This window comes from Pteropus alecto, unplaced genomic scaffold (genome assembly GCF_000325575.1).
Source record: "Pteropus alecto unplaced genomic scaffold, ASM32557v1 scaffold78, whole genome shotgun sequence".
NCBI classification, from domain to species: domain Eukaryota; kingdom Metazoa; phylum Chordata; class Mammalia; order Chiroptera; family Pteropodidae; genus Pteropus; species Pteropus alecto.
In genome coordinates, this window is record NW_006443124.1 from 5,988,275 (window position 1) to 6,000,133 (window position 11,859).

The 11,859-nt window shown below is 58.1% G+C and overlaps 3 protein-coding genes across 8 annotated transcripts in view; all 3 read left to right on the top strand.

The window, feature by feature from the left end:
- Window positions 1-75: 75 nt before the first annotated feature.
- PROB1 (proline rich basic protein 1) lies at window positions 76-3,459 on the top strand. The gene has a single exon (XM_006923330.2). The coding sequence runs from the start codon at window positions 361-363 to the stop codon at window positions 3,457-3,459; it is 3,099 nt and encodes a 1,032-aa protein (XP_006923392.2). The 5' UTR covers window positions 76-360.
- Window positions 3,460-5,709: 2,250 nt separating this feature from the next.
- Window positions 5,710-7,755, top strand: MZB1 (marginal zone B and B1 cell specific protein). Its single transcript, XM_006923048.2, has 4 exons — window positions 5,710-5,904; window positions 6,722-6,846; window positions 7,211-7,321; window positions 7,410-7,755. The coding sequence occupies exons 1-4, from the start codon at window positions 5,731-5,733 to the stop codon at window positions 7,564-7,566; spliced, it is 567 nt and encodes a 188-aa protein (XP_006923110.1). The 5' UTR covers window positions 5,710-5,730; the 3' UTR covers window positions 7,567-7,755.
- An 887-nt stretch (window positions 7,756-8,642) lies between these two features.
- SLC23A1 (solute carrier family 23 member 1) overlaps window positions 8,643-11,859 on the top strand; it is a 12,440-nt gene continuing 9,223 nt past the window's right edge. For 2 of the 6 annotated variants that reach the window (XM_025040687.1, XM_025040689.1), the window contains exons 1-3: window positions 10,142-10,395; window positions 11,047-11,214; window positions 11,674-11,831. In XM_025040687.1, the coding sequence (XP_024896455.1) occupies window positions 10,357-10,395; window positions 11,047-11,214; window positions 11,674-11,831 (365 nt within the window). In that variant the 5' untranslated portion in view covers window positions 10,142-10,356. Of the gene's footprint in view, window positions 8,709-9,964; window positions 10,122-10,141; window positions 10,396-11,046; window positions 11,215-11,673; window positions 11,832-11,859 lie in introns of those variants that run through there. The other 4 variants (XM_025040688.1, XM_025040692.1, XM_025040690.1 and 1 more) reach the window with 4 other exon arrangements.

The window sequence follows — 11,859 nt, forward strand, 5'->3', positions numbered from 1 at the left end:
ACCTAGCCTGAAGATCTGGTCCTCCAGCTCACAGTCTGATCCTCACTCCATAGTGCTTGACCTCAGGCAGGTCCCTACTCAGCCTTAGTTTCCTCAGTTGGGTGGGCCTAGTGGAGTTGGGTGGGCCTAGGTCCTGGCTCCAAGTTGGACACCTGCCTTCCCCTCACCTTGTCAGCCTCAGTCTCGCTCCAGCCCAAGCCAGAGAAGGGGCTTGGGAGGGTAAGGGCCAGGACTCACATCTCTCTTGCTGGCGACACCGCTGGCTTGGAGCAGACGCGGCCGCTTTAAGGCGCGGTGACCCCATGGCATCCTTGAGCGGGGCGGGGACAGTGCGGGCGCCTGCTGCATCAGCCCAGGCGAATGAGAGGGAGGTTGTGCGCAGCGTCCGGCCCCACCATGCTGACCGCGCTCGCCCCGCCAGCCCTGTCCGGGCTCCCAGGTCAGCTGCCCGCTGCCCCCGCGCAGCGCCAGGACTCCTCCGGTTCGTCAGGTTCCTACCACACGGCTCCGGGTTCTCCAGAGCCCCCGGACGTTAGGCCGGACGAGGGCTGGGCGAATTGGCCCCGGGTGGCCCCTGTGCTGGGGGCGGGCGCGCAGCCTCGCCTGTCCGTCAGAGCCCAGAATAGCCGCCAGCAGCTCGGTCCCGGCTCGGGTTTCCCGCGAGGCCCGGGCTCCGGCCCACGGCCACCCCAGCCCCAGCTGCGCATACTGCCGTCGGGGGAGATGGAAGTCATTTTCGGCGCCGGGCCCCTGTTCAGCCCCTCTGACTCGGCGGATAGCAAGGTGCAACAGCTCACTGCCCCGGCTTTCCGCAGCCTCTCGCCGCCCCGGCCCGCGTCTCCCGTCCCCGCCCCACCGCAGCCCCAGGCCACCGATGGTGGCTCCCGCTGGGCCACCTACTTGGAGCTGCGGCCTCGTGGTCCGAGTCCTGCCACCCCAGCGCAGTTCGAGTGTGTGGAGGTGGCACTGGAGGAGCGTGCTGCGCCCACCAGGGCTCGGACTGTGCCCAAGCGTCAGATTCAACTGCGCCCCCGACACCGGAGTCCACCGCGGGAGGCCGGCGCGCCGCGCCCCCGACTGCTCCTGCGGACCGGCTCCCTAGACGAGTCTCTGGGCCGCCTGCAGGCTGCCTCGGGCCTCGTGCAGACAGCGCTGGCCAGAAAACTGAGCCCTGCAGTCCCTACCGCAAGCAGCGCCCCCTTCGGGCCCACCGAGCGGCCAGAGCCTGAGACTCGGAAAACGGCCCGCAGTACCCGAACGGTCCAGGAAGATGCCAGGTCTCGGCCACCCCGCATGCACTATAATTCAGCGCCCGCCAGAGCCCCACGACCGTGGCCCAGCCTCCGCGAACGCGCGATTCGGCGCGACAAACCCGCGCCCGGAACTGAGCCGCTGGGTCCGGTTAGTTCCAGCATCTTCCTGCAGTCAGGGGAGAAGACCCAGGAGATGCACAACCAGGAACTCAAAACTAGGTTCCCGGGAGAGACTCCAGATCAAACCATCCTGAGGCCACAGAGTCCGCCTTTCGAGTCCAGGGACCCCTGGGAAGTTCTGAGTAAGGCAGTAAGGCCAAGGACACCGTCCCCGCTGTGGCAGGCTCCAAATGGGCCCGTGCAGGGTTTTCACTGCCCGTTTCCCCAGAACCTGTCCCCGTGGAATCGGGATATTCGGAGGGTGAGTAGTCCGTTGTCCCCCGAGGCATCCCCTTCATGGGAAAATCAGGAGCCCACCGTCGAGGAAACTGTCAGCAGAAGAAGCCCTTCCCCTCCGACACTTTCCCAGTGGAACCTGGGTGTTGCCAGGGCAAGAAGCCCATCCCCTGAAGCGTCTTCCCCGTGGGAGGTTCCGCATCCGGCAGTCGGGGATAAAGTACAGGGGAGTAGGAGCTCGTCCCCGCTGGCATTGTCCTCAAGGGAGGCTCGAAATCGTCCTGTTGGGACGTGGAGCCCATTGCCCCAAGAGACGTGGGATCCCACAGTGCCGGGCTCATCGATAACCTCTACGCGGGAAGGTCTGAATGACGTAGTCCAGGAGAAGCGGGCGCTGCCTACGCCATCCGCACCCGGCGATCCAGAGCTAATAGAGGTGCAGAGTTCGTCCACACGCGAGATGCCAGATCTTATGTTCCGAGGCAGTCAGCCGTCTCCAGAGGTGGTTGCACCCGAGCTGCCCATCAGTCGCCTCGCGGGCACAGTGGATGTCGATGAGCTCCCGGAAGCCTTGGGCCCTGGAGGTGTGACTTCGGGACGCCTGCGCGTGGCTATTCCGCGCCCCCGCGACGTACGCAAGATGGTGAAGACCACATACGCGCCAAGCTTCCCCGCGGCAACTCCAAGCTCGGGACTGCCTGCGCCTCCTGCAAACCCCCGCCAAGAGGAGGGTGGCGCATCGGTGACGCAAGAGCTCCAGGCACTGGGGACTCCAGCCCCAGCTCACTACACTTCTATTTATCTCAAGGACTTTCTGCCGGTCGTGTCGCACCCCTACGAGCCCCCAGAGCCGTCCCCCAACACAGTCTCCCGGGACGTTTCACAGCCCAACGGGGTCCTGCGGCGGAAGGCCGAAAACAGCACGGCGAAACCCTTTGCGCGCACTGAGATCCGCTTGCCTGGTGCCCTGGCCTTGGGACGCCAGCCAGAGGGAACCCGGGGAGTCCTGATGCGTGGTCCTGGAGGAGAGAATCGGGTTGCGGAGGCCCCGCGTCTTGTCCCCGACGGCGAGAGTCAGATCAGCCCTCTAGGTGGCGCTCGCATCTTACCCCACCCGACACCCATAGAGGCAACAGGGACCCAACCATCCCGACCACTCCGCCCCGGTTCCCCTCAGGTGCACCCTAGCTCGAGCCCTGGGATAGCACCCAAATTGGAGACACCCCCTTTGGTCCCCGGGCCTGCGACTGCGGTCCAGTCGTCTCTCCTGCGAGAGCCCCAGGCGTTGGAGAGCAGAACAGCGCCGTCCCAGCCCCGCGCTGCCTCGGCGCCTCCGATGGACCGGTCCCCAGAAGGCCCCTCCCAGGGGTCACGCAGGCCGCCTGGGGCCGCGCACGCGGGGAAGGTCCTGGTGGACCCTGAGAGCGGCCGCTACTACTTTGTGGAGGCGCTGCGGCAGCCTCGGCTACGGCTGCTCTTCGACCCCGAGAGCGGACAATACGTGGAGGTGCTGCTGCCGCCCTCGCCCCCAGGGCCACTCCGACGCTTCTACACCCCGCTGGCCCTGGGCCCCGGCATCTACTCGCCCGCCTATGGGCCTGTCTCTGGCCTCTCACTGCCTTCATCCCCGGGCCCGCCGCCCTTAAGTGGCACCCAGCTACCCTGGGCCTCTGAGTCGGGGTCCCTGGATGGGATGTACTACCTGTCTCTGAGTGGGACCCCTAGCTCCGCACCCCCTCTTCTCCTCTGTGCTCCTCCCACCAGCTCGGGTCCCACCCAGGCCAACAAAGGCTCCTTATTTTCCGTGTGAGGGCCTAGGTCCTGATCCCCACGTGGTATTGGGGCTGTTAATGGCCTTGAAGTTTCTGGCATCCAGTCCCCTGCCCTTCTTCCCTTCTGTCACCTTTTACTTTTATCCATTTTAGCCAGTCTTCAGAGAGGAACTTACCTTCAGACACTGTATCAGAGACTCCTGGGCTGATGGAGCTGGAGCACAGGAAGTAGCTGCCTACTTCCTTCCCCAGCAAAAGTATATACCCGTTTCCCAAGCATTCCCAGAGTGTGGTGTGTTTGTGTGTGTGTAAAAGTGAGATGTCTCAGGGTCATGTCCCTGGGAGCTGACCTGAGGGAGTGTTGGGGTTCGCTAGGAGAAAAAAAAAGCAGGAATTGAGCAGCAGGGGACAGGGCTGTCCCCCAGAGGTAGTAAGCTGTCCCTCCATGAAGGTGGGCACACTTGAGGTGGAGCAGGCACCAGCCTCTGGCTATCAAATCTGTTATTCTTTGAAAAAGGATCTTGGCCTTGGCGGCTGTGGTAGAAAGTGGCTAGTGCAACCAGGGCAGGCTAGGTCTGAGAAAAAGAGCCATGGGGACAGCAAGTGGAGATGGAGTGGGGAAGTAATAATGGAGGGTCAGCCAGGGATTTGTGGGTGTACTGGGGGAAGGTAGGGAAGTGGCTGTAGTCTGCAACTGGGAGCCCCACCCTTCATTCACTCCTCAACCCCAGCCTCTGACTTGGCTTCTCTAAGCCCTCAGAGCTGAGCTGGCTCATCCCGGGACCAGGAGTGAGGGCTTCAGCCACTCCCAGGGTAGAGGGCAGATGAAGTGAGTCATGAGGAAGGACATGTGAGCAGAGAGAATCATTTGAGCTGTTGTTCCAGAGGAGTGTCGTGACCCCTCCAGGTGGAGTAGAGGGTGGGTTAGGGTTAGGGTTGGCAGTTGAAGGGATACCCCTGTGTAGGGCAGGTCAGAGAGACTCGAAGCCCTCAGCTGGTTTCACTCTCCCAGTAACAGATGTGGTAACCATGCTGAGAGAGGTGCTGGCTCTGCAGGCTAGTCAAAGCATAGGGAGGGACAGGACCCAGAACCTGTGTTCCAGTTGCCCCAGATTCCAGGAGTCTCCGAGGGCACAGGGAAATGCATGGGGTGGGAGGTGCTCTGCGTGTAGGTTTCTGTGTAGCTCTGAACTTGAAGTGGCTGGACAGGTATGTGATATGATGAGTTTGGGGAAGAAGAGTGCCCATTAGAAGCAGTGTTAGGGATGGAGATCAATGCCTTCCTTAAATTTGAGATCCCTGGGGGGCCCAGATCCCTTGGAGTCTCTGCCCCCCTGCCTTGGACTGAAAGCTGACTGGGAGGACTGTGACTCAGAAAAACCTGGACATCTTCTCATGGCCAGAGATGCTGGTTCTGATAACATGGTGGGCCTTAGGCCCGTCCTGGGCCCCTCACCTCATCCTGGTGCACAATAAATTGCTGACCCAATAAGCCATGATGGCTGAAACAACTGGTGTAAGGTGTCTGATTTTCTGCCATGGCCCCTTAACACTCCCACTCCCATGATGCCCTTTCATGTCCAGGTACAGCCTGGGTGGAGGGAATCCTAGGGCTCAGGGATGGAAATCACATGTGTCTTTCATACACTGTCATCCCTGCCTTAGTGAATTGGCCTCCCAAGGAGAGAGCCCTAGGCTGGAAACCATACCTGTGGCCTCATTCCTACCAGTGGGTGAGTGGCCAATGGGCTTTGGGGTCAATAAGGTGTGAGTTTTAATTTCGGTATGTCCCCTCTAGCTGTGTGGCCTTGGATTTGTCACTTCTTTCTGAGCCTTTGTGTCCTCAGGGGCAGAATAAAAATGACAGTAACCAACGACCTCCTCCCCCAAGGTACTCAGCACAGTGCCTGCCACGTGGCCTGATCCCAAGATGTGGGAGGTATCAGCTTCTCTGTGTCCTTGTCCAGGCCCAGCCCCTCTCCTTGCCTCGTTGTTCACTATCTGTGAAATAGAGCTGAGGTGGCTGGAGCCAGGGTCACACTAAAGGAGGTGCATACGTGGCATCTCCTGGGGAAGGGAGAGAATGGGAGGGGTGAGGTGTTGGTTCCCCATTGGGCTGGGAGCCAGGGTCACACTAAAGGAGGTGCATACGTGGCATCTCCCTGGGAAAGGGAGAGAATGGGAGGGGTGAGGTGTTGGTTCCCCATTGGTCTGGGTGAGGTGTTCCGGGGCGGCCCCCACTGCACACAGACACATGTACATCTGCATCCCACCCACAGCCCGTGCTCATTGAGCCAGTTCCATGAACCATGAGGCTGTCACTGCCACTGCTGCTGCTTCTGGGGAACTGGGCTATCCCAGGGGGCCTCGGGGACAGGGCTCAGCTCACAGCCACTGCCCCACAGCTGGATGATGAAGAGAAGTACTCAGCTCACATGCCTGCTCACCTCCGCTGTGATGCCTGCAGGGCAGTAGCCTACCAGGTGAGTCCCTCCCCCAGCAGTTCCCCTGCCCAGGCCCCTCCTCAAGCCAAACCCCTCCGTCTACCTCAGATTCTACCACTAGCCTTTGATCTCCCAACTCCCATCCCCGGCCATCCAGCTAGACTCGGCCTCCCATGATATTGCCATCTTCACTTCACCTGAACCTCCCTGCCTCGCTTTACCCATCTGTTTGCCCAACAGAGACCAGACAATCTGGGACACCCCATAGTATCTTGAGAACCTAAGGAGTCACCAGCTTGTTGTCTCAGACTCCTTCCTTTTCATGCTCATTCTCAGATCCAGACTCCTTCCTAAAACATGACTGAGGAGCATTGGTGTATGTGTGTTTGTATGCTGAGTGCATGAATGTATGAGTATATGTGTGTCCGAGTTCACACACGAACCTGTCAAGTGTGCCTGAGTACCTCTGTGGGGGACCGAGGGAGCCTATGAGTACACGTGTTATTGAAGACGGGGCTGCTAATTTTTTTCTTTCCTTGTTCTCATGGTTTAAAATAGCATGCACTGATGAGCAGGTGTGCCCTGGGGGAGGGGCCCCCATGCCCAGGGCTAACCTTCCCCTTCAGCATTTCCCGCCCACCCTCTCCATTCCTGGAAAGTAGATCCTGCCTCAGCTGGCCCAGTCCCTGCTTTCAGGACCTGGGGGAGGGCAATGAAGCCTGCCTCACATCACAGGTGCTTCCTGCTCAAAAGGCTTTCTTGCCACCTCATTCTCCCCCAGAGACCCATGCTCCTGTTCTCCCCTCCCCTACACTGAGCAGTCTGGAAACCCTGGCTCTCAGCCCCTCTGTTTCAGATGTGGCAACATCTTGCAAAGGCAGAGGCCAAGCTTCACACCCCAGACTCTGGAGGGCATCAGGAGCTAAGTGAGTCAGTATACACAGACGTCCTGGACCAGAGCTGCTCCCAGACCTGGCAGGAGTGAGTTGAAAATCTGGTCCCTACCTCCCTCCTTCCAGAGGCAGGGCTGGTGTATAGAGGTCCCCAGTCTCCCACTCACACCACACACACCTGCACCAGGGCTCTGGTCCCAGGTCAGGGGCTGGCTGGGTCCAAGTCTGAGCTTTGGAGTTGGGAGCAGAAGGGTAGGTGACCAGGGGACAAGATCATTGTGTGACCATGGGCCAGCAGCTTCCTCCCTGTGGTCCTCCGTTTTCCATTAGGGAGGATCAGAATCTGGGTACTGAACTCAGCAAATGCCAGTGTGCTCAGCTTCATGTGGAGATGGGTCCCCCACTGGCCGGGCTCTCACTAATGCTGTCACTCTCCTCCCCATTGCCTCCAGCTATGGAGTCCGAGAAGTGAACCAGGTGAAACATCTCACAGGCCCAGGACTTAGCAATGGGCCAGAGCCAACCATCAGTGTGATGCTCACAGGGGGCCTCTGGCCCACCAGGTATGACAGGAAGGTGTGGAGCCCCCTGGAGACTTAGTTTGCCCCCTGTGGGCTGGCTGAATCTGAGGCTCCTGCTGGGCTCCCCTAGGCTCTCCAGGACATGTTTGCACTACTTGGGGGAGTTTGGAGAAGACCAGATCTATGAAGCCCACCAACAAGGCCAAGAAGCTCTGAAGGCATTGCTGTGTGGAGGCCCCCGAGGGGCTTGCTCAGAGGAGGCGCCAGTCACAAGGGCAGAGCTCTAATCCAACTCCTCCTTCCCCTTCGGGTGGTCTGCTCCTGAAGGGGGCGCGGCTCCTTCTAGATCTGCCCCACTTTTTTCTGCAAGCTGCCTGAGGGCAAGGAGGCCTTGCTCTTCTGTACTGTCACTCTCCCTACCTCCTTCAGCTTTAGGGTGGGGGTAGGCAAGGCCTTTCTCTCTGGACTCAAATAAAACCCAGTGACCTCGATTCCTTTTCTCTACAAAATGTGCTTGGGGCAGGCTGGAAGGACAGAAATTGGTGTTTCTGCTGTTGTTGCCTCTAAAGAGGTCCAAATACAGTCCCCACAATTTCCCAGAGGTGAATGAGATCTGTCATCGTTGGAAATGTCAGCAAACAGTCAAAGGCATGTAGATCCAGTTATGTGAACAACGAGACCCCAGATCCTTCACGAGAAAGAAAAACCACGGAAAATTACATAAGCAGGCTACCTCGTGGACAAGCCTATTACAACCTCTCTGTGCTATCAGTGCCCCTCCCGGAACTCTAGTTTCACTGGGACTACGCCCAGTGGCTGCTCATCTTCTAGATTGCCTCTGACACCAGCTGGCATGGTTGAGCCCTAGGTGCCGGCCTGGGACAGGGTGGGGCAGGGTTCCTGGAACAGTTTGGATTTAGCATCTTGGCTCTAAGTCCTGCTCTCCCCAGAAATTCTTCTATCCTAGGGCTCATCCCTCAACAACGGGGGAAAAAAGGACCCCTCTTGGGGCCCACCTGGGTCTGGGAACCGGGGGCCAGGTGGTGTTACAACTTGCAATTTCCTTTGTGAGTGTCTCTTTGATCCCCAGAAGCACTGGGAGGTGGACAGAACAGACTCTAATCCTCTGATAACATGCAGAAACCGAGGCTTAGACAACAAGAGGCTCAGGACAAGTCCCAAGCTGAGTGGTAGTAGGGCTGGGAGGGGATTCGGATTATGGGGGTGGGGAAAGGTCATTGCCGGAAGAATAAGGATACCCCAGACATGCCCCGACTACTCCAGCTTCCCTGAGCTCACTGCAGCCCAGCCCCCTATATTGCCTGAGGCCCCTCCTTCCTGGCCTTCGCCCCAGGAGAGAACTCCTAGACACCAGGAGAAGAGCCAGGGCCAAGGAACCTTTGAGTTGCTGAGCCGTCAGTAGTATCTGGTATGTAGCTGGGTGTGGAGCTAGGAGCCCTTGACATGACCCTGTGTTTATGTGGAATGATTTAGAGAGACTCTCTGCATCTGAATCTGGGTGTCGTGAGTCCTTTATGTGACTATATCTGAGACCATGTGCAACTTTGCAGCTTTGTCTCTGTGTCTGGTGTGTGGTTTGGGTTGAATTGAGTGTCCAGGAGAGTGGAGGGGGCGAGGCTCTATCCCCACAGCCCCCTGGGGAGTGCTGGGGAGGAGAGATTGGGGATGAAAGTGCTGAGGAGCAGCTCTGAAACTTCAAACTGGTCAGACAACTTTGAGAAACTTGGAGCAGAAGCCAAAAAGGGAGAGGAGAGGACAGGCTGACAGAGGAACAGGCTGGAGACTGGACAGGCTGACGGATTCAGGCTGTGGCATGAAGTTGCTGCCCACCTGGAGAGCGGTGCTGCCTGTGGGCCCTCAGGGCAGGGCCTGGCCATGGGCACAGCAACCCAGAAGTAGGTGGTCTCTAGGGGGCTGGGGCTGGGGCAGCACAAGGGGAGTAGAACCAGGGACCTCCAGCCCTGCCCCCACCAGCTGAGGAGCCTCAGCCCCTTGGACCCTCCTGAGGCCCTCTCAACCAGCTCCAGGCCCCATGGCCAGGCTGGGCTGGATGGGCCAGGAGGGAGAAACAGACTGGGCTCAGGGACTGGCTTTAGCGGCTGTGTGACAGCCATATGGTCACACAGGGCCCAGTGCTTAGAAAGGCACCGCACTCGGTTTAATGATCTGCTGTTGCTGTTTTAAAATTCATAATTTGGGAGCAGGGGCCCTACGTTTTCATTTTGCACTGGGTCCCACAGATTAGGTAGCCTGTTCTAGCTGGGAGGGGAAAGGGATCCCTGTCCTGACACAGGGGATAGGCAAGGCCAGGCCAGCCTTGGCAGCTTCTTCTCCCACAGCTCATCTATTGTGTGCCTCAGGGAGCTTGAGGGGTGAACAGAGATGGTGGGGAGGGCAGTGCCTTATCTCAGTTAATGTATGATTTACAGCATGAATGCAGGAATTTAGGCCAACCTGAATTTTAGGAATAGTTTTCTAAAATCTTGCTACCTATGTGGCCTTGGTCAGATCTTATCTCCTAATCTGTTTCCTCAACTGCAAAAGAGGTTGATACCGTACAGCTCCAAGGGTTAGACATGACAATACATAGATATTGCCTGGCATGCAGTCATCCCTCCCAAATGAGAGTGGTTATGATAATGATAATGATTAACTTGTTATTAATAAGTGGAGAACAGCTTCATTCAGAGGGTGACATAGTAATTGCTGATTTCTACTCCTCTCACCTCACCCAGGGCTTGGCAAACTTCCAAGACTATGCTTCACCCCCTACTCTGGCCCTCTCTTAGAAAACAAGAACAGGCCCTGTGCCCAGGCTCAGGTGCAGGCAGGAGGTGAACGTGACAGAGACGTGGGCGGCATTTACCACTCCACTATGGCTGGAGTTAATACATTACTTCCGCCCAGGGTCCTGCTTTCGCAATCGAGATTGGAGCTGGAGATCTGGTTATAGATTTACTTCTAATAATGTCTGATGTGTGGAGTAAAGTCCTCCTTGGGCTTTGTATAACCATCCGCTCTTCTCCTCAGGAACTGCTCACACCTGTGCCCCAACGATGAGGGCACAGGAGGAACCCGAAGCAGGCTGGACACAGGTGCTGGGAGATGGGTGGGAGCTGGGTGGGGGCAGGGTGGGGTGAGGGCTAAAGGGACTGCACAGGCCTTCTGCCTGAGAAGGCAGAGACAAATGTTCTGATGAACTTGATCAAGAGTGATTGTCTCAGGCCGAATGTGGCAATTGGGGGATGGGGTAGGGGTGGCAGTGGCGGTGAAAAATACTTCAGCTTGGGAACTGGCTGACTCCAGCTTGGGGGCCAGTAGGAGCCCAACCTACCCCTTCTCAACAGTGACACCCCAAGGACTTCCAAAGGGCAGAGGTGGGACCAGAGTGGGCCCAAGAGGGCCTGTCCAAAGTCTCCAGCCCTTGTGGCTCCCTCTCCCGGTGTCCCCCCAGGCCTTCTGACTTAGAGGCCCATTTCCTTGGCTAGAAAGCCCAGGTCCCAAGGGGTCCAGGGGCCAGCACAGTGGACTAACCCCTGGACAAAGCAATGTGAGGTGGGAGCCAGGTTGTAGCCTGGCTAAGGGATAGTTGGGTTAATGAACTGTGAAGGGGGTGAGGACCCCAGGCTCAGACTCCATTCTGAGGAGCTGACAGGCCACTCAGGCACTTAATTGATTCTGGAGCAGAATCGACTTTGCCAGTGTCCACTGCTCCATCCCCAGTTACGGCTCTTTGCTGCCCCCAGCGTGAGTCCCTTGGCTCAGCAGGGACCTCCATGAGGGACCCTCCAGTGGCCCTGCCCACAGCAGGGACCTCCACGAGGGAACCTCCAGTGGCTGAGCCCCAGTTCGACATGCTGTACAAGATCGAGGATGTGCCACCCTGGTACCTGTGCGTCCTGCTGGGCTTCCAGGTGGGCTTCCCCCCAGGGCTTCCCCACCGCCACTCTGCACGCTCCCTGGGATCTCACCCGCTCCCTGGACACCAAAGTTATCTTGGGTAACAGGAAGAGAAACCTAAGGTCAGCAACAGTGACTGTCACCAAGTAGGGGTGGGGAAGAGGCTCAATGGGACCTGAGAAAAGATTAATCCCCTGGGAGCAAGTGTCATCTGCCAGGTGAAGTGTCATGACAGGAAAGAGGGCCCACTCCACGGAATATTTAGGAATAACTTGGAGATAGTTTAGTAATCCCCAGAGAAGTGAGCCATAGCCCTCTGGGAATCCTCTGTGGGAGTGTCAGTCTTAGGTGGGTACATTTACAAGGGTGGCATGGCTCCAGTCCCACTGAGGCAGGCATGAGGACTGTTAAGGAGCCCTGTTAACCTGTGAGCGTCATAGGCCCTGCCTGATCAACTCTTCTCCAACCCCTAGCATTACCTGACGTGCTTCAGTGGCACTATCGCTGTGCCCTTCCTTTTGGCTGAGGCGCTGTGTGTGGGCCGCGACCAATACATGGTCAGCCAGCTCATTGGCACCATCTTCACCTGTGTGGGCATCACCACCCTCATCCAGACCACACTGGGCATCCGGTGAGCGGCCCAGCCCCCCCCACCCACC